A 22,345-nucleotide genomic window follows, 5' to 3' on the forward strand; every position below is an offset into this window, starting at 1 on the left:
TTGCGAGAGAAATAAGTTTGAACACTGTGAAAGCCAACCACTGTATAGCTATCAGCCACCTTCCAATGGACTTAAATCAAGGGAAGGCTTCATGAGAACCACCACTCCTCTTAATATTCCCCCAGCAACAGCAAGAATATCCCTCTGGGAAGCAAAATCAGGCAATTCCAACTGGATGGCCCCCCATGAGGGTCTTCCTCCAGGGGCAAACCAGGAATGGGCAAGTCCCTGAACAGACTCAGAGGTGGAATTGGCAGATCTAAGACAACCTGGCAAAATGGCACTACCTAGAAGAATGCTCCATCTTGTGTGACTGTGGAGCAGGACAAACAACTCAGTATCTGTATGCTTGCCCACCATGCCCTGTCTCATGCCCAGAGGAAGAACTCTTTAAAGCTCCAGACAGTGCAGTCACTGTTGCCCATTTTTGGTCTAAAACTGTTTAACTGGTTGTGCTCCCTTCATTTTATCAGTTTTAAACTTATTTATTTATACAATGCTTCTGACACAAAATAAATAAATTTAAAGGAAGTAACATGAACATCCATAAAACCAAAAAGATACATTTTGTAAACTTGAACTGTGCTCTACCACATATATGAGTGGAATAAGTTTTGATGGATCTTTGGTCTTTTCATAAGGGCACAGCTATGCTGAATGTGATTTGGCAGGCATATTTTTGTGACAGCCATGATACTTCAAGTATTTTAGCTTTTGCATTATTGAATAGAAAAGGCAAAAAACAAAAGGATTTAACTTAGATACTAGTGCCTCATTCATTCTTAAATGTAGAGTTGGCCTCAGAACAATCTCATAGCCATAGAGTTATTCTTTCTGTTGTTAACGAACAAGCTTATTACATAAGTCCAACCTTAAGAAATGGGGCTACGATGTGGAGTCCACAACATTCGAGTGTGGAGAAGAGCAAACCACAGACAATCTATTACAATGCAGTCTGAGAGCCCTGCCACGTGCACAATGGAGAACTTTCTTACAGCAACACCACATACACTCCAAATGGCCAGCTACTGTTTAAAGGACATTTAGTATAATGCCAAGTTTTTAAACTTTGTGTTTTTAAAAACTACATTACAACTGTAACCTCAGTTTGCTTCTGATAGGATAAATAAATAAAATTACATAAGTCCTCAAAAAATAAATTTCAGGAAAATAAATTTCTTCTTTTAAAAAAAAGTCTTGATTATGAAAAACCATCCCTTAAAACAACTAGCCAATGTTGACTGAAATGCCAAGATGGTAACCTGTGCCAGTGAAGGAGCAAAGAACAATAAAGTACCTTCCACGAAGCTGCACAGCATCAGAGAACTTTCTTTCATCCATGGCTTTCTGTACATCTTGAGTCTTTTGAAAAGGGAAAAAATGAACAGACTGTCATATGCTAGTCAAGTTCCCATACATATAATTACTGCTATGTATCATTAAGTAATTTCTGATATCTGGCAACCACAAAGCAAACATATCGTATACTTTTCTTGACAAGATTGGTTCAAAGGGAGATTTCCATTGACTTCTTTGAGGCTGAGAGAATGTGACTTGCCCAAGATTATCCGATGGATTTCTAGGACTATTTGAACCCTATTCTCCTGAGTCCAAGACTAATGCTGAAAATAGTACACCATGCTGGCTCTTTATACATATGATTACTTTGTGTGAATTCAAAAGATTTTACTGGGATTTGCAGTGTAATTATACACACATTTTCATAAGCAGAAACTTCAAATTTAATAGAGACTATATTTGAATATATGTGTATACAATTGCTCTCAATTTTGTGGAAAATTAAGAAAAATAAATAAACATTAAATAAATATGATACAGCAGCTGAAAAAGCCAATGGGATTTTGGCCTGCATAAAAAGGAGGATAGTGTCTAGATCCAGGAAAGTCCTGCCACCCCTCTGTTCTGTGTTGGTCAGCCCACACCTGGAATGCTGTGTCCAGTTTCTTGGCACCACAATTTATGAGAGATGTTGATGAGCTGGAATGTGTCCAGGGGAGAGTGACTAAAATGATAAAGGGTCTGGAGAACAAGCCCTATGAGGAATGTCTTTAAGAGCTGGGCATGTTTAGATTGCAGAAGAGAAGGCTGAGAGGAAACATGATGAGGGCCATGTATAAATATGTGAGAGGAAGTCATAGGGAGAAGGGAGGAGGTTTGTTTTCTGCTGCCCTGGAGACTAGGACATGGAACAATGGCTTCAAACTACAGGAAAGGAGATTCCACCTGATGATTAGGAAGAACGTCCTAACTGTGAAAGCTGTTCAGCAGTGGAACTCTCTCTTTGCCCCGGAGTGTAGTGGAGGCTCCTTCTTTGGAGGCTTTTAAACAGAGGCTGGATGGCCATCTGTTGGGGGTGCTTTGAATGTGATGTCCTGCTTCTTGGCAGCGGGTTGGACTGGATGGCCCATGAGGTCATTTCCAACTCTATGATTCTACAATTTATGATATGATGGCTTGTAAAAAAAGTGATAACACTATCATCAAAGGATTTAGATGCTTTTTTGTAAAAACACCCATATTGCAGTCTACTTTTTTTTAATGGAATAATTGTTCATTCCATTTTCTGCTCCCAAAAGATTGACTGGGACACATTGTGTCCCATGTGTATACACATTCTGCTAACATCTTTACATGTGCTCCACATAACAACAGACTATTGACTGCTACCAGCAAGAGAGCATGGATTAATACAATGACTTCCTTTTATCAACTCACCATCTGCACACACTCCATCAGAGGAAGGCGGACAGCCTGGTTCCCAGACAGCGATACCACACAAGCAGGGGTTTCAGGTGTAGCTTCCAGAAGGGCAAGCACTGCCTCCACTCCCATGCGACTTGCCTGGAAGAGAGTCACAAGCTTTTGAAATGTGCAGGCTTTAGAGAGAAAATAATTATTTTGTTGTGTCACCCAGCGCCTACAGACTGCTCAGTTTTTAAAACCTATTTCATGATACTACAAAGAAGAAGGCAGAAATACTGTATATACTCATGTATAAGTCAACCTCATGAAGGTTTAGGGGCCAAAATTATGGAAGTTGATAAAAGCACTGGATAAGTCAAGGGTCATTCTGCAGAGAGGCAAAAACACCAATGCTATTTTAGGGGGTCAGTCACCCTGGGCTGCTTTTGCTTTTTCCCCACCCAGGCATTCAAATAGGTAAGAATGCCACAGTGAAGAGAGTAATGGTACTCAATGCTCCTTTTAGGATTTCACAGAATGGACTAAGATCTTGCCTTTCACCACTCTACAGAGAAAGGGATATATACCTTTTTTTGTGTGTGTGTTAAAAGTTAAGGTACAGTAATCAAGTTGACCCAGGTTTTGTAGGATTTTGGAACATTTCTAGACTTAGGCTAAGGTAAAGGTTTTCCCTTGACATTAAGTCCAGTCGTGTCCAATGCTGGGGGGTGGTGCTCATTACCATTTCTAAGCTGAAGAGCCAGCGTTGTCCATAGACGCCTCCAAAGTCATGTGGCCAGTGTGACTACATGGAGTGCTGTTATCCTCCTGCCAAAGCAAAACCTATTGGTCTACTCACATTACCATGTTTTCGAACTGCTAGGTTGGTAGAAGCTAGGGCTAACAGCGGGAGCTCCCCGGATTCAAACTGCCAACCTTTTGGTCAGCAAGTTCAGCAGCTCAGTGGTTTAACCTACTGTGCCACTGGGGCTTATACATGATGATTTATACAGGGTTAGTCAAAATGCATAGGCCAATCTGCCATTCAATTGAATGGCTTATTGGCCTATGCATTTTGACTAACCCTGTATTATCACTTGAAATAACTGCACATTTCTTAAAATCCTGCTGGCGATCTGTAAAAAGCTGGAAACTCATACAAGTCAGGTCTCTAATTGATCAAGATTTTATTATTTATCTACCTGACTTCTATTTTTCTATTACCTGGGTACCTTATATGTCTTCTAAAAGATCTAGGTACTATATCCTGATCCAGAAATAGTTGTCCTAGAAGACTAAATCTAGCAAAGGTCAGGGGCTTTGGATACAGCCTACAATGGAATTATCAGACAGACTTCCTTATTTGAATGTTATCTCTTATGGGATCTCTTTCTTCTTATACCAGGTAGCATAAGCTACTGAATTTCATTTACCCCCTTGGTTAGGTGAAGAGAAACTCATTGTTCCAAATCTATTCAGTGACTTTTCAGGACTGAACAAGAATGTAAAGCTCAGCCTGACTCCAACATTACTTTCCTACTATACTATACAATAGTCAGCAAAATCTCAATGGATTGAAAGAGGACTATGCAATAGCAAGACTGAAAACATCAAAACAACTTGACATTTTCTGACTGCTGCAACCGATTAATCAGACTTCACTCACCAAAATCCTATCAAAAGCAGAAGGAGTGCCTCCTCTTTGAACATGGCCAAGAATAGTGACACGGGTGTCATATCCCAGCCGCTGCACCACAAGCTGCAAAAAGAAAAAAAGCAGGAGTATTGAGTTCAAGAACAGAAAAAAACAAGAATATTGAGTTCAAGAAAAAGAAAAGCTGTACAAACATTACAATTGCTATTTTGTCTGAACCATGACTGATAATGCTTAAACCTTTAAGAATGTCTACAAGGCACAAAGCTTATGATAAAATCAGATTCTTTGGAAGGCAAAGCTAATCCCGATGTTTCTTACACTGAGGGATAGACAATGATGGCTTTAATGTATGCTTGTCAACACTATGAAAAAAAGTAATTTGCTTTCAGCTTGGAAAAGTATTTTCTGTAATAATTAGAATAAGATCTTGGGGTAATGAAAATGTAATTGCTGGATAATTACACACTAACCAAAGAATGGTTCTTACCCATCATACAAAGCTATGCACATGTGTAACAACTATTCAACATATAGGGAGAGATTCAAGTCTAGCTCTACTCTGTCAGGTTTAGTTAACAATCTGGTTTTGGACTAGTTGAAATTTTCTGTACACATTACTATACAAACATATTATACAATTATTTTCAATTTACAGATCTTGAATATGAATTGCAGGATTTCTCAACATAGGAATATGTGTCTACACCTGATGAGGGGAAGAGAAAACATTGGAGAATTCCATCTAATTGGCCCCAACATCAGTGGGTTTTTTTATCATGTCAAAAGCGACCAAAGAAACTGCAATTTGCTTCTGGTGTGAGAGAATTGGTTGTCTGCAAGGACTTTGCCCAGGGGATGTGTGGATATTTTACCATCCTGTGGGAGACTTTTCTCATATCCCCGCAAGGGAAGCTGGAGCTGACAGACAGGAGCTCATCCCATCTCGTGGATATGAACCACCAACCTTCAGGTCAGCAGTCCAGCTAGCACAACAGTTTAACCCATTGTGCCACCATGACTCCACAACATCAGGTGAGATAAAGTCATTTTTTGATGTTTGAAACTGTTGCCAAAATAAACTGTACTATTAGGACCAAAGGACAGTTGTGCAGGTCTGGCAGAGAAGGGATTCCCACCATCCTTGCAAACACATAGAGGAAAAATTATCACATTTGGCTAATGTAGGGTTATGACTACCTTGTTCTTCATGGCCACGTATAATTACCCACTCATCTTGGAAGAATTTTTTTAACTTAGTCACAACTTGATGTGTTTTAGCCTTTTATAGTCCTTATGATTCACTGTCTGGCTGAAGTCCACAATTAAGTGTAACAGTTTGTTCCAACAAGCCTTGTGGATAGGTCATGCTTAAAGAGATAGTTTTGTAGCACAGTTGATAACTAGCAAACCGGGTGACCTATGTTGAAGGCAAAAAACTAAGAGCCAAGCTATACATTATGTGAAACATTCTCTATTTTTCATGCGTCATAACTTGATATACTGTTCAGCAAAAGCAACAGGGAATGCTTCACCCAAGAAGTAGGATGTTAGGGGACACCCGTTTTAGCTAAAAGTATGTTAGCCCAATTGTAGATATGCACTTTCAATTTAAAATATACACTTAAAATGTGGCTGGTGGGCTCTAAACAGTGCAGGAAAAGAACAGGTACAGGTAATGGAATGGTCCTCTGGGTATGCTGACCAGGATCCCAGCAAGAGGACATAATTACCATGGGGTGAATTTTCTAATTATAGAGTACCGTATATACTTGGGTATAAGCCGACCCAAATATAAGCAGAGGGGCCTAATTTTACTACCAAAAACTGGGAAAATGTATTGACTCAAGTATAAGTCGAGGGTGGAAAATGCAGCAACTACTGGTAAATTTCAAAGTAAAAGTAGATACCAATAAAATTACATTAATTGAGGCATTAGCAGGTTAAACATTTTTTGAATATTTACCCAAAACTGGAATTTAAGATAAGACTGCCCAGTTCTGATTAAACCATTATTCTAACTTTCTTCAGTGTAAATGTGCTTAAGTATCCTTCCAATAATAATAGAGTAAAATAATAAATGTACTAATAATAGAGTAAAATAATGTAAATGTAATAACAATAATAATAAGAGAAAAATAATAAATGTAATAATTAAAACAGAATAAAATAATGAATGTAATAAAAATAATAATACAGTAAAATACTGTAAATGTAATAATAATAATAATAATAATAAATAGAGTAAAATAATACATATAATAATAATAATAATAATAACAACAACAACAACAACAACAACAACAACAACAACAGAGTAAAATGGTAAATAACTTGAATCGCGTATAAACCAAGGAGGGCTTTTTCAGCCAAAAAAAGAGCTGAAAAATGCGGCTTCTACTCAAGTATATATTTGTATGTATTTGTCTTTAAATCACATGTCGACATATGGAAATGCCATGAACTTAATAGGGTTTTCTTAGGCAATGAATAATCATAGGTGGTTTTGCCTATCCACTCCTCTGAAAAACAGCTTGCAGTACCTTGCATTTATCAGCAGCCTCACATTCAAGTACTAACTAAGACTGACCCTGCTTAGCTTCTGAGATCAGACAGAATCTAGTGAATTCTGGGTATTTGGCACTAATCACAGGGGAGCTTGGTTTGTATTCAAAGTAGCAACTTACTACAGTAAGCGTGTAACCATTTTGCATTAATTTCTCTATCAATATGGCCCTAGCAGGTGGGGAAGATAATTTTGATATTCTTCAATATATATATTTTGAGGTAACACATGAACAAGCTGAGACACTCTTTGCATAAAGTGGTCCTCTGTTACCATTGGCATTCCAGCAAGACCCTGGTATATTTATTGTAATTTTTCACCAATTGTCTCTTCTTGCTTTGCATTTTGTTTATTTGTGCTCCTTTTCCCTCTTTGGTTCACTGTTTTGCCTTGTTATATAAAATTAGAAAAGAAGTCTGGAGGGAGGTGTAGGAGGAAAGAATGTCCTCATGATTTAACAGACAACATTTCACCAGATGCTTACACAAACCGCTTGGTAAATTGCTATTCAAAAGCTAAAATTCAGCACAGATGGTTTGCAATTCCATCTTCTTTAGTGTGCGCTCACTAAGAAATTCTTTGTGTCAAAATATTTCATCAGCTAGTTATAAAACCTCCTGAACTTTGCTCTGTGTAGGCACATAATTTTACGGACTACACAGAAACCACTCATATAATGGATGAGCCATTTCGCTATACTATCAGCATCTTTTATTTTCTTAATAACAAAACCATTCTCTCCAGGCAATTTGAATAATCACTCCCTCTATCTGAAAAAAGAATGAGGAAGAGAGAGTTTCCCTAATCCCGTTTACAGAATCAACCTGGTTAGTCCAAGTGGATAGAAGCCCAAATGCAAATTGCCATTCCTATAATCAGCAGTGAGTTGGAGGAAACCAGTGGTTTAGAGGTAAAAGTATGATAGCTGGGACCCAGTGCTGGTAGCGCTACACTGGTTGTGTAACGCGGCTCTGAAACAGAGAAGGGAACACGTGCGCGAGAAACAGCACCATGTGTGCGAGAGACCACACGAAGTGAGAGATGTTTCTGCGACAGAGTCGAGAAGGTAGTTGGCTGGAAAGGGGGAGGGGAAACAGCCACATCTGGAGATCCTATCCGAACACGTTCACAAACGTTGAATTGGAAGGAAGGATAAAAAGGAAGGGAGAAATAGGAGAAGTGCTGAAAAATGAATATAATCCAGTAAGTGTTACATTACCTCAACTGTTCTCCTGTCCTATCTGCACTACATTACTTCACTGGTATCCTGCCACAGCTGCATCTCTCACTTGGTGTGCTGTCTCTTGCACATGTTCCCTTCTCTAATTCAGAGCTGTGCTCACAACCGGAGTCCCACTACCAGCACTGTATCCCAGCTGTCATATTTTTACCAGTTTACAAGTAGATCAGTAGCACATTTTAATCATAGGATGTCTAATGTTAGTTGTTTATTGTAATTCTTTGAACAACAAAACAAACAACCTTGCTCAACTAAGTGGACTCAAGGTTTTTTTGCACCATCCAAAGGAGCCAAAGAACATCAGCAACAGAGAATTTGGAGGAAAAGGCAGTGTTTGACAGCTGTAGGCTGCCTTTGACTTCAGCTCCTGGTGACTGGCCTCTTACAGTCGGGTGCTTAAAGGATTGGTACAATGTGTTATTTGTGTAGGGGTTATTAAGTTTTAATACGTTTAATGGTTTTAAATTAAAGGGTTACTGGATTTCTAGACTTAATTCTATGGCACAAAAAAAAATCATTCTGCACCCAACAAATGTTCAGGCCTTAAAATGCAGTTGACACAATCTGCTGAGAAGAACTGGAAAGTTATGGAAAACTGAAGAGACATTAAAATAGAACATTTACTTCCTGCATTTTGATGAAAATTGTGTAGTGTCATCTTGAGCAGGAAGCACAGCTTTAAAGGCCTGATACAAGCCATGGGCTTCCCAGCAACTGTTATGAAACATATTAGAAGGACCAAAACAACGTTGGAAAGCTGCTGCTTTTGACCATCCCATGCTTGAGATGCTTGCAAAACTGTTTGCTGCCAAACAGATAAAATTAATACTTTCAAACCCTAGTTTTGTATCAAATCAAGATTTTTGTAATTCTGAAAATCTTTCAACAAAGGAATGGTTTTCTGAATTACAAAAATCCTGGTCTGATACAAAATTGTTTCATGGATAGTTGCATGTTACCAAATAGATACCCATAGGAGGACTAAATTCCTAGGAACAAAACATCCTGAAATCAGGATCTTCTAAAGAAAGGAAGATGACCTAGAGCAGTGATTCCCAACTGTGGGTCCTCACTTGTTTTGGCCTTCAGCTCCAAGAAATCCTAACAGCTGGTTAACTGGCTGGGATTTCTGGGTGTTGTAGGCCAAAACACCTGGGGACCCACAGGTTGAGGATCACTGACCTAGAGCCTCTCTGACCAGACATGGTCCTCAGCTTTTTCTCAGGTGGACTTCACTCTGCTTTGCAAAAGGACAACAAAGAAAACAATAGAAGAGATTGAAAAATAATTTAATTACTGAGTTTGGGCTCTGGCTATATCAAAGCTGGTATCAAGCCTGCCTATTATTGATTTAAGATCCCTGACAGGTGACTTCTGAGCAAGGCCCTCGTCATCTATCACTCTTCTGAATCTCTCTCTCTCTCTCTCTTGGATTAATTTTATTTAACAAATATTTTTTAAAAAGCAGAAATTGGATTTCCGTTTTACTTACAGAGGTCATGGAAACAAGGAGGAATGTTCACTGAGGGTGTGTGAGAGCTTTAGCCTACACAGAAAAATATAATTCACTTGATCATAACTTTATAGCAGGAGATTTAACTGGCAGCTTAATACTTACATCCTTAACTTGTTCTGAAGTAATTGGTTGGTTATTGGAATCAATGGCACCTTCTGCTACAATTATGATATTCAGCCTTTTCTTTCTAGCCCGGTTCTAAAATAAGAGAAACACAAGATGAACTATCACGATGAAGAGTGAAATTGAGACAAACAGCTCATGATCAGATTCAGGTGGTCCTTAGAAGAGTTTTCAAGACCATATACTTTGATGCAACATAAATAAATGCCAGTGGGGTTATCCTGAATTACACATTGTACAACTCACTTGCTGCACACTTTGAAGAAACTCTCTACTCATCAGGAAAGTGGGGCCATATGATTCTGAAACAGTTATTTACACCGAGCACAAGACTTGCAAAATAGTGCAATAACTTGTGCAACTATTATTTCCTGTACCTGAATAGGATTCCAGCTTTTATAATGACTGAATGTGTTTGAGAATGAGCCGAAATCACCTATCATTTTCTTCTTTAATTCTCTGCTCACATAACATTGGCCACAACTGCTTTCACACTAGGCCACTTTTCATGGGTCACTTCTCACATATTTGTTCACAAACACACTGCCCTTTAACGGCTAGAAAAAGAAATTGCCATTAAAGATCTGTGAACTAAGTAAGCTGAAAAACCTCCAAAGAAAGCTCAAAGTTCTCAGGAAACAGCTTGAAAACCATTAGCGTGGAGGATTACCTCAGAAAGCCGAGAGCACATGTGATCTTCCCATCCTTCCTCCGGGGGATATTCAGGAATAAAGACATAATCTGCACCGCAGGCTAAGGCACTAACTAGAGCTAGGTACCTGAGACAGAGTCAGAAAGGCCAAATGAGTAGGCGAAGCACACATTTCTGCAATTTGTATCAAATGTGGTGCTCTAAATATACATACCCACAGTGTCTTCCCATCACCTCCAGGACAAAGGTCCTTTGATGGCTATTTTAAAAAATACAAGAAAGATTAATGTCCCCACAATGGCAGCAACATAACAACAAGGTATAATTGAAATGTATAAAATGTACTGAAGTAGAGGAGTACATAACTTATAGGAAGTCCCTGAGTTACAAACATCTGACTTATGAACAACTCATAGTTACAAATGTGGCTGAGTCAAGAGGAAGTGAGATAAATCTACCCTTTGGGAAGGAAATTTACTCCTGAAAGAGTTTTCATGGGGAAAAGGTGTCTCCACTGAAGCTTTATCACCAAGTCTTGTTTCCACAGCAAACCACATTTTCCAAAATCCAATTATCACAGGGACAGAAAATGCAGTGAAATTTCCGAACAGGTGCACAGAGAGAAAAACAAACTCCACTGTGTACAATTCTCCACTGACTACAGTTCTGATGACAGGGTTCAAATCCCCACTCAGCCAGAGAAACACACTGGATGGCAGTGGGCAAGTCATGTTTTCTCAGCCTTGGAGAAAGGTAAAAGCAACCCTTCTTTGAAGATAACTTGCTGTGAAAACACTATGATCAGGTTGATATAAATCAGAAATGAGTTGAAAGCATGCAATAACAACAAGAAGAAGAAGGCAGAGTCACAAGCTGAACTAGAGTCAGAGTTTGAAGCTGAGAATGTTGTGTGTCTTTAAGTTGTTTCTGACATGTAATGCCTCAAAGGTAAACCAAGATTGTAAGTACAAGGAAATGAGTCACTTCCATGAAAAGATATGCTGTTAGGTCAGGGATGGGCAATTGTGTGGGGACCAGGGGCAGCAAAATGGCTGTTTTCCTTTGCAGTCCCTCTCAAAATATTGCAGGCGAATATGACATCTGATCGCATAGAGTTTTGGGGTGCTTGTGCAGTTGAGGGGTTGTTTCATATGTTTTCATAATATTTGGGGGGGGGGTCTATGTGATTTTGGCATAATGTTTTAGGAGATTGAGGGTGAATTAGGGTCCACAAATGTGGGCTCCAGGGTGTCCATGTGGCCTGCCCACTGGCATGACTTGCCCACTGCTACCATCAAGAAAGTTGTTCTCAGCATCCATGACCTTTGCAACTATTCCAGGTCTTCCTTGCAGATACAAAGATGTCTGAACTGCAGGAGCATTGCTTTAGGCAAGTTTAGATGCAACATTCGAGCACAGAGCAGCCAGACAATACAACCCAGTATGAAATTACCTTTGGGCTGTGGTCATGATGGCGTCCACAACTTCAATGATTCTGTGCAAGGCCGAGTCAGTGCCAATAGTCATATCTGTGCCACAGAAGTCATTGTCAATGGAGCCAACCATTCCCACAATATTGAGGTAAGCATACTTCTTTATAGCCTCTTCATCAATCTCCCCTAGGAAAAAAATGCACATGCAGAAGTGTCCAAGAAAGAATCACATCTTAACTCATGGAAAAGTAAATAGTCGGTCAGCATTTGAAACAGAACTTTGACCAGCTGAACTAATGAGTTTATGAGCAAATTAGTGTATGTTCCTTGGGCAAATCAGATAACAGCTTGGAATACATGTTCTAATAATATGAAATTATTTTTTGGCGTGGCAGTACTGTTCACACTTCATAACTTACCCTGACTTGCCAGCTCCTCTAACAGTCCACTCCATTCAGTACGAAATATATTTGCTCCGGTTAAGCTGCCATCTCCCCCAATCACACAAAGGTTAGTGATTCCACACTTAACCAAATTGCAGGCTGCCTTCAGACGACCCTCCCGGGTCCGAAAAGCTTTGCAACGGGCACTGCCGATAACCGTCCCTCCCTGTAAGAAAGAGGACAAATATTAGGGTCAAGAAGCTCATGCTTCAGATTTCAATTGAATAACTTTAGTTCATGATATGCAATACTTGGCAATATTTACTAAATGTACAATTTTCATTATTTCCTTCACCTACAGAATAACTTGTTCACATGTGAATCACCACACAATGACAGAAGATAGTTTCTGCAGAGAAATGGGAAAGCTGGTTATGATCGGTAGTTTTTCTGTTGTCAACTGCAATGCTTTTTGGTAAAAGAAAGAAGAGCAACATGAACATAACCTTATATAGTACATCTGAGTCCAGTATGCATTCAATTATCATTCATACCCTTCAGCTCAGTATACATTATTCTTATCAAGTTAATGTCAACATGGATACAATGACAACACCCTAATCTAGACCAATGATCACATGGAAAGTCAACCACTTGACCACAATGAGCATAAGATGCAGGACAATACTTGCCAGAACCATGCCCTGTTCTGGAACATGGCCATACAGCCCAAAAAACTCACAACAACTCATGTCCTGTTTGCCTTGGTGTGTGTTCCTTTAGGCAACCTGACAATTTATGTCAACCCTTTAAATGTGATGGGATTTTCTTAGGTAAGAATATTCAGATGTAGTTTGGCTGGTTCCTACTTCTGAAATATTGCCTCGAGCACTTGGTATTCATTAATGCTCAATCCAAATTACTAAACAGGGTTGACTGAGCTTCCAATATGAGATGGAAGGATATCTAGGCTTCATAGAACATCCAAAGCAAGGTTAACACAGAAACAACAAGCAAAATGGTATTGAGATGTAGATTAGGAAGAAACAAGTTCTAATCCTTTCTCCCTCCTCACTTTATTCTCTTTTGTGAACAAGAGCACTATGAGCATTAAAAATGGGAAAACCCATACATACTACTTTGAGCCCCAAAGAGAAATTGCATGAAGAGAGAAACCTCAATATAACAAGAAGGTGACCCCCAGAGGGGGGAATAAACAGTAATTTATTCATCTTTAAGAGCCTTTCACCCGATTTACTTGGTTTACACACAGGACACAACATTTACTATCATGTGCATGCCACTGCTAACTAAAATTAGCATTAGCAGCCAGTTATATATAAACTTTACTTGCAGATAACAGGACTGATAACAAAACACTTGCTACTGGAGAGTGAATGGCATGAAGGGCAAGTTTCTAGATAAGCACTGCAGTATGCTTGCAACAATGGTATATAGTAACATTTCATCCTGATTTGGTGTCACCTGGCAATTTTCCATTTCTGTTCTTTATCTAAACACAGAGAGTTAAGAAAACTCACAAGTAATCAAATTAATCTTATAAAAAAGAGGGTTTTGCTGGGTTAGTGACAAAGCATCAACACATTTATTGAAGGTTTAAACACATGAATCACACTTGACTAATATATCGGTCCTAGTCAAGAACAGCAAAATAATAACGACGATAATAAAATAAGAAACACTTGTAGGAGCATATCCTCTGCTGAAAACGTGCCAATACTATTATTGCCTCTTTGCTAAAGAAAAAAAGAACCAAAGCTGTGACCTAAATATGCCCTTAGAACAAGTCCAATTTAGGAGGGCACTAGAACTCTTCATGCTGAAAGGCATTTCTTGGCACTGGAATGTCATACGTGATGCGAATCACAGTAGGCTGGGATTAGCCAATAAAAGTAGAAAATGGGCATGGGATTTCTCTACAACAGGAGCATGGATCAAAGCAATTTGAAAGTAGTTGTTAGCAAGCAGCTGAATTTCTTTTCAAGAAATGATTCATGTCAGGACAGGAAACAAAAAACAAGTGAGAGAGAAAGCAAGCAAGCTCTAAAGCTTAAGTAACATCCTTTCAAATTGAAGATGCTACATCTCTCCATCTAACAATTTGCCTGGGAATATACATACAAAGTAACAAGATAGCCCTGCAGGCCATGTATGCAGCAAATAATTTGCAAAGTGACAGAAGGCAAGAATCCTAAATATGGATGCTCTGGATTTACTTTCAAAAATATGCTTCATATATAACCATAGGCATAATGCACATGCACTGCTTAATGACTCAATTATACTGCACTTAACCTTCAGTACTGGAGGAATGATTTTGAAACAACTACTTAAAATACTCAAAAACATATCATCCTTGGTTCAGTACCTACCACTTGTAGGATGCTTGAAACGCTTTCCCAGTTAACTTCAACTATGTTCTCACCTCCATCGACCATGCCTTCGTAGCCCTGTTACAAGAGGGAAACACATTTTGGAGAGCTTAGAATAACTGGAGTTTAGGGTAATATTGTGTATTATAAAGTGTACAATAGACATAATCTCATAAAGCATATGCCAGATGATTTGAAGTGATGTTTCTTTTGCTGAATATGATAGATCGAGTCCTCTACACTGACCAAATAATTCATTATTATCTCACTCATTTTGGCAAAAGAAGGATACTGGTGAATAACAACACTAGTGTAGTGAACAATATTAAAACAGGACTAAAATCAACATGGTTGGATCTTGCATAGTTTTATTTATATTCCAGATCTGGAAAGACAATAAATCACCATCTATCATTCAATAATGTGAAGATCTTTCTGATGAAAAATATGCCAAGTTCAAAAAATTCAGCGTAAGGTATAGATATGATAGAGTAAAGCTCTGCAGAGGCCTATCACCAGCATGTCAAAATGAACAGAAACTACTGTACTTAAGACAGTTTTGGATAAAGAACAGGGAAGCATTTGTCCTTTTGACCTGTGCTTTGCTATTTCCTGATCCATGTGCCAGAGTACAAAATTTGCCCAATTATACTCTGCATTATCAAGGCATGCCAGCAATAGTTTTCCTTCAGTTAAAAATGTAGCCAAGTAATACAAATAAATAAGTAGCTAGGTAACACAAATGTTCAAGGCTACATTGTATGCTCCTCACTCAGTGTTTATCAGTGGTAGCTCTGATTTTCTGCTATCAGTTTATTAAAAATGATTGGCCTCTTTCATCACAGTGTCATTAGTTGTCCCATTACTGCTCTGATTTGGAATATGTTGGATGAACAATCTTGAGCTGGGGCTCTAATTTTAACATTTATGTCATTTGCATTTTTCCTGTTTCAATTTCCTCCCCAAAATCACCAGAAGGCAGAATTCTAATGACAGGTAGGCCCATTCATCATCATCATTAAATAAAAACAAATTTAATGGATCCTACTATTAAAGGGTTTAGTTCATTTTTGAAAGGACATATACTGAAAAGCAGCTAAAACTTTTCTTCTTGGGAGGAGAGCAATGACCATTCTTGATAAAATAATGAAGAGTAGAGACATCACACTGGCAACGGAGATCTGCATAGTTAAAGCAATGGTATTCCCCGTAGTAACCTATGGATGCGAAAGCTGGACCATAAGGAAGGCTGAGCGAAGGAAGATAGAAGCTTTTCAACTGTGGTGTTGGAGGAAAATTCTGAAAGTCCCTTGAACCTCAAAAAGATCAAACCAGCCCATATTCCAGGGAGGATATTAGAAGCAAAGATGAAATGCTTTGGGCACATCATGAGAAGACAGGAAAGCTTGGAGAAAATAATGGTGCTGGGGAAAATGGAAAGAAAAAGAAAGAGGGGCAGACCAAGGGAAAGATGGATGGATGTTATCCTTGAAGTGACTGGCTTGATCTTGAAGGAGCTGGGGGTGGTGAAGGCCAACAGGGAGCTCTGGCATGGGCTGGTCCATGAGGTCATGAAGAGTCGGAAGTGACTGAACAAATAAACAACAACAAGCTAAGACCAAATGTCCAACAAAATGAAGGTGGGTTGCATAAAGGAAATTTTGATCCACAATCTCACTTTCTTTTTGTGTCAGGAGTGACTTGAGAAACTGCACGTTCCTTCTGGTATGAGACAATTGGCCATTTGCAAGGACTTTGCCCAGGGGGTGCCAGGATGTTTTGATAGTTTACCATCCTTGTGGGTGGCTTCTCTCATGTCCCTGCATGGGAAGCTGGAGCTGACAGAGTGAGCTCATCCACGCTCTTCCTGGATTCCAACCTATGACCAGCACAAGGGTTTAACCCACTGCACCACTGGGAGCTCCTTACAATCCCACTGAAACTATACTGCAGAATTGACATGGGAAAAGAATTCCCCATTTTTCCCAGCCGCTTATCAGCCTGGTACTATTATATGAAGTACTTTGTTTCATCATGTTTGCGACACGAGCCAAGAAACAGGAGAAAAGCTTTGCAACATTCATCCGTTTTTACAGTGTAAGTAGTAACAAAGACATGAATGGACCTCTTGGTATGCACACCAACTAAGGCTCTAAGGCCCTTCAGTTTCAATGTCCTTAGTATGCACCACAGCTGATGAGAAGAGAGAAAATATGTGTCTGTCTAGCCCTATGTTGCTGGTCAAACTGGAGAACAGGGAACTATTGATCTCTTTACTAAAGTCTTGCCTCTGGGATTCCCTACTGCTGAATTCAATATAAGTAACTGTTTTAAGAGGAGTCAACCAAGATGAGAGGAAAAACAGCAGTGGGTATAGAGAAGTACTGTACGGGCCGAGGCATTATTTTGAAGCTTTGTAATCTGACAATTAAAAGGGAAAGAGATGGGAAATCCCCTGAAAACACGCTTCTTTCAAGCAAGAATGGACAAATATTTTCACACAGAAACTTCCAATGCCACCATGAGACACAAATAAATAGTTCAGTTGCTGTAGCAATGCAACAAAGGGACTGTAGACCACAACACTGTGCTGGTTTGCATATTCATGTGTTTTCCAGCTCTTTGACTGGTGAGTTACAAAGTAGACAGACATGGGTTAGCCATGGACAAAAAAGCAGACAGATTGAATTCTCTTTCTGTATAAAAAGTGGGAAGAGGACACTTCCGGGTGTGTTTTGCAGCACCACAATTACACCCAGATCAAAAGCTGGAAGTTTTATTCACAAATGCAAAGAAGGCTTTTGTGTGGCTTTTGAGGTGGGGGAAATTCACACACACATTTAACACACTTGAGCTCCTCTTTCTGCACAACAGAGTTTACAGCTCTCTGCATACAGACTTAACTACTACAAGTAAGTCCTTTTAAACAAAACATGTGAAGACACTATCAAGATTACTAACTAAATTAGATTATATTTATTGTATCAGGAGCGAACCAAGGGTCCAGTTGTAATGTATTTAAGAAACACAAAGTTTAAAAACCTTGGCATTATATTAAATGTCCTTTGACCAGTAGCTGGCCACTTGGAGTGCCTCTGGTGTTGCTATGAGAAGGTGACAGGGCTCAAACTGCATTGTAGTAGATGGTTTGTGGTTTGCTCTTCTCCACACTTGCATGCCATGGAATCCACTTTGTGGCCCCATTTCTTAAGGATGGCTCTGCATATCATGGTGCCAGAGTGCAGTCTGTTCAGTGCCTTCCATGTCACTCAGACTTCTGTGTCTCCAGGAGGGAGTCTCTCATTTTGTATCAGCCATGGGTTGAGGTTCCGGATTTTAGCCTGCCACTTTTGGACTCTTGTTTGTTGAGGTGTACCTGCAAATATCTCTGTAGACCTTATAAAGCTATTTCTTGATTTAAGACGTTGGCGTGCTGACTAATATTTAAAGCAGGGGTGGGCCAGAGATGTCACTGCCTTGGTCCTTTCATTATTGAAGAAAGTCAGGTGGTGAAATACTGGCGAAACAATGCAATTTCTCCAGTGGTGTAGGGCGCAGACATCCTGAGATAATGCGACATGTCTCATTAAGAGCCACATCCAATGTTTTAGCAGCTAAATTAGATGGAGACATGAATAAGGAGACATGAGAGAACCTCCCCACAAGATTGCAATACATCTGAGCATCCTCTGGGCAACGTCTTTGTAGATGGCTGATTCTCTCATACCAGAAGCAACTAGATAAATTAGATGAGTATGCAGAACAAAGTATTAGGACCTTAGTTTCACCTACCCTACTGGGCAATATGTTGTTTGCTTCCCCACAAGTTACTTAAGAGTTTCCCTGGATGATCTAGTAAATTCCTACAAAGAGAATGCCCTCTAAGACTTGTCTAGTTCCTCCAGAGCTACTCAATGCTAATTTCTAATGAAAGTAATTGTTTCCAATAGGTTTTTTTTATTATCCATGTTGTTTTCTTTTCCACAGTAAGTTCAGGAATGTATTCCCTGCTGTACTGTATATTTGTATGTAGCTTTCTGTGGTCTCCCCTTCAAACCAAGAAAATCACTCTAACAGAATGGCCATCTGTCAGGGGTGATTTGAATGCAATATTCCTGCTTCTTGGCAGGGGGTTGGACTAGATGGCCCATGAGGTCTCTTCCAACTCTTTGATTCTATGATTCTATGAATGTAGATCAAATGCAATTTGACATCGCTTTAACTGCCATAGTTCAATGCTGTAGAATTCTGAATTTGTAGTTTGTTTAGGCATCACCCCTCTTTGGCGGAGAAGGTTAAAGGTCCTATAAGTACAAGTCCCCATGGTTGCATAAAATTGAGTCAAGGTAGTTAAAGTACTGTCAGACTGAAGTCATTCTACAGTGTAGATGAACCTCTAGTAAGTTTAATAATCAGCTGAAATTAGTAAAATGAAACAGGGAGCCGCTGTGGCGCAATGGATTAAACCCTTGTGCCAACTGGATTGCTGACATAAAGGCTGGGTTGCTGACCTGAAGGTTGCCGGTTTGAATTCATGAGATAGGGTGAGCTCCCGTCTGTCAGCTCTAGCTTGTGGGGGCATGAGAGAAGCCTCACAGCAAGATGGTAACAAATTTGGGCATCCCCTGGGCAATGTCTCTGTAGGTGGCCAATTCTCTCACACCAGAAGTGACTTGCAGTATGTTCTCAAGTCGCTTCTGACACGACTTTTTAAAAAAGACAATGAAGAATAGGTCAAACTGAAGGACCATGCCCATTCTTCCACCTCTTGAGAAAAAATATGAAGGAGATACTGAGAAGGAGAAAGGTGTAATGGGGTGGGGAACTATCCCATCCCTTCTCTACAACCATATCTTGCTGATTGCAAACAGTCTCACTGTACTTTTTATTCAAGCGTGTAATGCTGTAGGACAGATACAGAATGGGAATATTTCCTGGTCTATCCCCGTGTCTTCCTCCAACATTCCACACTTTACCAGGTCAACTGCTGGAGCATAGTATTACATTACAAGTCAGCAGTAGAACATACATACAACAAATGTAAATACCAACCTCATAGATAAAATATACTTTCGCTTCAACATAGATCCCCATGCGCACGACAGCACGGACAGCTGCATTCATACCTGTAAACAGGAAACAAAGTGTTAGAAAACATTAACTTGAAGAAACGGAATACTTCAATGTATTTGATTTAATAATTTCATTCAAAAAGTTACAGCATCAATTGGAAGGATAATGTGTAATGGGATTATATGTTTTCTTGCTATAATTTGTTGGTGCATACCTTTAAATAATTTGTAATTGATGACACCCACGGCCAAATTTTTCACTGAGCTTTCCTGGCAGAGGTTTGCCTTTGCCGTCTTTGAGGCTGAGATAATGTGACTTGCCTAATGTCACCTGGTCCATTTCTATAGTTGAGTGGGGATTCGAACTCCGGACTCGACAGACTCATAGCCCAACTCTCAGACCATTATCTCACACTAGCTTGTATTTCTAAGATACACTGATAATACTGGTAGTATCCAAAGTAATGTTGTGGCACCTTATAGGTTAATTGGGAGAACAAATATGACAACATATGCCTTCATAGACTGAAAGCGCATCTATACTGTTAAATTAATGCTAATTTATACCACTTTACTACATGGCTCAATGCTATGGAACAATGGGAGTTATAGTTTTCCAAGTTTTTTTTTTTTTTTTGCTATCTCTGCCAAAGAGTACTGGTGTGTCACCAAACTACTAGTCTTAGGATCCATAGCCTTGAGCCATGCTAGTCAAAGTAGTGCTAAACTATATTAATTTTGCAATCTTCTTTCTCAGACACATCCCAGAATGCATACTCAGTCTATGAAAGTTTATGCCACCAACTTTGTTGTTGTTGTTGTTTATTTGTTCAGTTGCTTCTGATTTTTCGTAACTTCATGGACCAGCCTATGCCAGAGCTCCCTGTCGGCCATCACCATGCACAGCTCCTTCAAAATCAAGCCAGTCACTTCAAGGATGCCATCCATCCATCTTGCCCTTGGTTAGCCCCTCTTCCTTGCTCCTTCCATTTTCCCCAGCATCATTATCTTCTCCAGGCTTTCCTGTCTTCACATTATGTGGCCAAAGTACTTCATCTTTGCCTCTAATATCCTTCCATCCAGTGAGCAGCAGGGCATTATTTCCTGGAGTATGGGCCAATTACATTCTTTCAAGTTAATCTCTAAAACACTACAAGACCACGTTAACTGATATTCCAGAGTAACATGATCATGTATTTGAATGGATAGCAATAAATGCTTGAATCAATGCAGTTTTTTGAAGTCTGTAAACATTAAATGGCAGTGGAGACAAGTATGTGAATCTACAGTATCCTCACGTATACAATGAGACATTAAGACATGATTAAACATCTGCTGTGCTTCAATCAAAATACCATTGAAGAAGTCCCCATGTCATTACTACACAAAAGAGGAACATTATCCACCCAATGCAGCTTTCATGACTTCAGCATGGATTAAAGAAAAAAGAAACTTGGGATCAATTCCCATTGGGTGGTCATAAGTCAATTGCTGCCTTTCTCATAAACTACTTTTAACTGAGTTGTGGAGACAAAGTTGGAAAATCTGTGCATGCCACTGTGACCTCCTGCAAGTAAGGCAGGAAAGAAATGAAAGAAAATGAGAAATTGATCCATTATCTTCACTGTGTTAGATAATGATCTTCATAGAGGATGAAAAATGACAATGTGCCTATGAAAAACATCAGCTTACAGAAGAACCTATGGCCCATCTATGAAGACACTGTGAACTTCACAGCCCGACAAGATTTTGGGTCACGTGTTGTTGATGTCATCCAATCCAACACTAAGAGCGAATGCGAGACAATATGATATTGTAGATGAACTCCAAATATCTATTGGATAACCTGTGATCCATCATTATAATGAAGTCATTTGCCACAGCTATTGTGGTGTTCCACTAATAGATATGTAAGGACTCAATTAGCCAGGAATGTGGAAGAGGAACACAAAGAGTTCTATTTCCAGTAGGGCAAATGATGTGGCTAACAGAGCCAGTCTACATGAAGATAATTATTGTTTGGTTTTTTTTACAAATGTTATCAAATTGCTCAAGTTTACCAGAGGATAACAATTTTACAAAGTTCCATTGCCAAAAGCCATCCAAATTCCCCACTAGCCTAACTACTTCAGTTTAAAAGAAAAGTCTGAACTAACTACAAGAAATGGGGTGTAAGTAACTTTCTTTGCATGCCTTGATACAGTACTCAAAAGCCTTTTGTTTTTCAACAAACAAGGCAACACAAGCCCATCATTTGCAATCTATTTATAAAAGGAAGTCTGCAAAGGGGCTGTGCACCAGCAAGTATCCATCCCTGACCTAGAAGAGTCATCTTTCTGGTCCATCAGCATCATTTGGGTAACTTGGTAGCCATTCACAAGGCTCCAAAGAGGCACTAATGAGATAAGAATCTTCCATTTGATATGACATGCTCAAACTTGCAAGCAAGATGACCCAAATATTTAATCCCATCAATGAAATTGAATTTGACTGTAGTCGGTCTTGCTGAAAGCTATTAGCTGCTGTTTCATGCCCTCCAACTGTCCAGATATGGCAAGACTATCCTGATTAAGCCTTTGCCACCCCACTTTTCCCAGTTTCACTCTCTTT

At 39.4% G+C, this 22,345-nt stretch overlaps 1 protein-coding gene across 4 annotated transcripts in view; it reads right to left on the bottom strand.

Moving 5' to 3' along the window:
• PFKP (phosphofructokinase, platelet) overlaps nt 1-22,345 on the bottom strand; it is a 69,410-nt gene that overhangs the window by 23,106 nt on the left and 23,959 nt on the right. For all 4 annotated transcript variants that reach the window (XM_060782540.2, XM_060782541.2, XM_060782539.2 and 1 more), the window contains exons 2-11: nt 19,716-19,789; nt 14,664-14,741; nt 12,307-12,496; nt 11,908-12,073; nt 10,669-10,713; nt 10,473-10,581; nt 9,782-9,877; nt 4,370-4,462; nt 2,737-2,862; nt 1,298-1,362 (exon numbers count right to left, since the gene is read on the bottom strand). In XM_060782540.2, coding sequence (XP_060638523.2) covers nt 1,298-1,362; nt 2,737-2,862; nt 4,370-4,462; nt 9,782-9,877; nt 10,473-10,581; nt 10,669-10,713; nt 11,908-12,073; nt 12,307-12,496; nt 14,664-14,741; nt 19,716-19,789 — 1,042 coding nt within the window. The remainder of the gene's footprint in view (nt 1-1,297; nt 1,363-2,736; nt 2,863-4,369; nt 4,463-9,781; nt 9,878-10,472; nt 10,582-10,668; nt 10,714-11,907; nt 12,074-12,306; nt 12,497-14,663; nt 14,742-19,715; nt 19,790-22,345) is intronic.

Source organism: Anolis sagrei, chromosome 6 (assembly GCF_037176765.1).
Source record: "Anolis sagrei isolate rAnoSag1 chromosome 6, rAnoSag1.mat, whole genome shotgun sequence".
NCBI classification, from domain to species: domain Eukaryota; kingdom Metazoa; phylum Chordata; class Lepidosauria; order Squamata; family Dactyloidae; genus Anolis; species Anolis sagrei.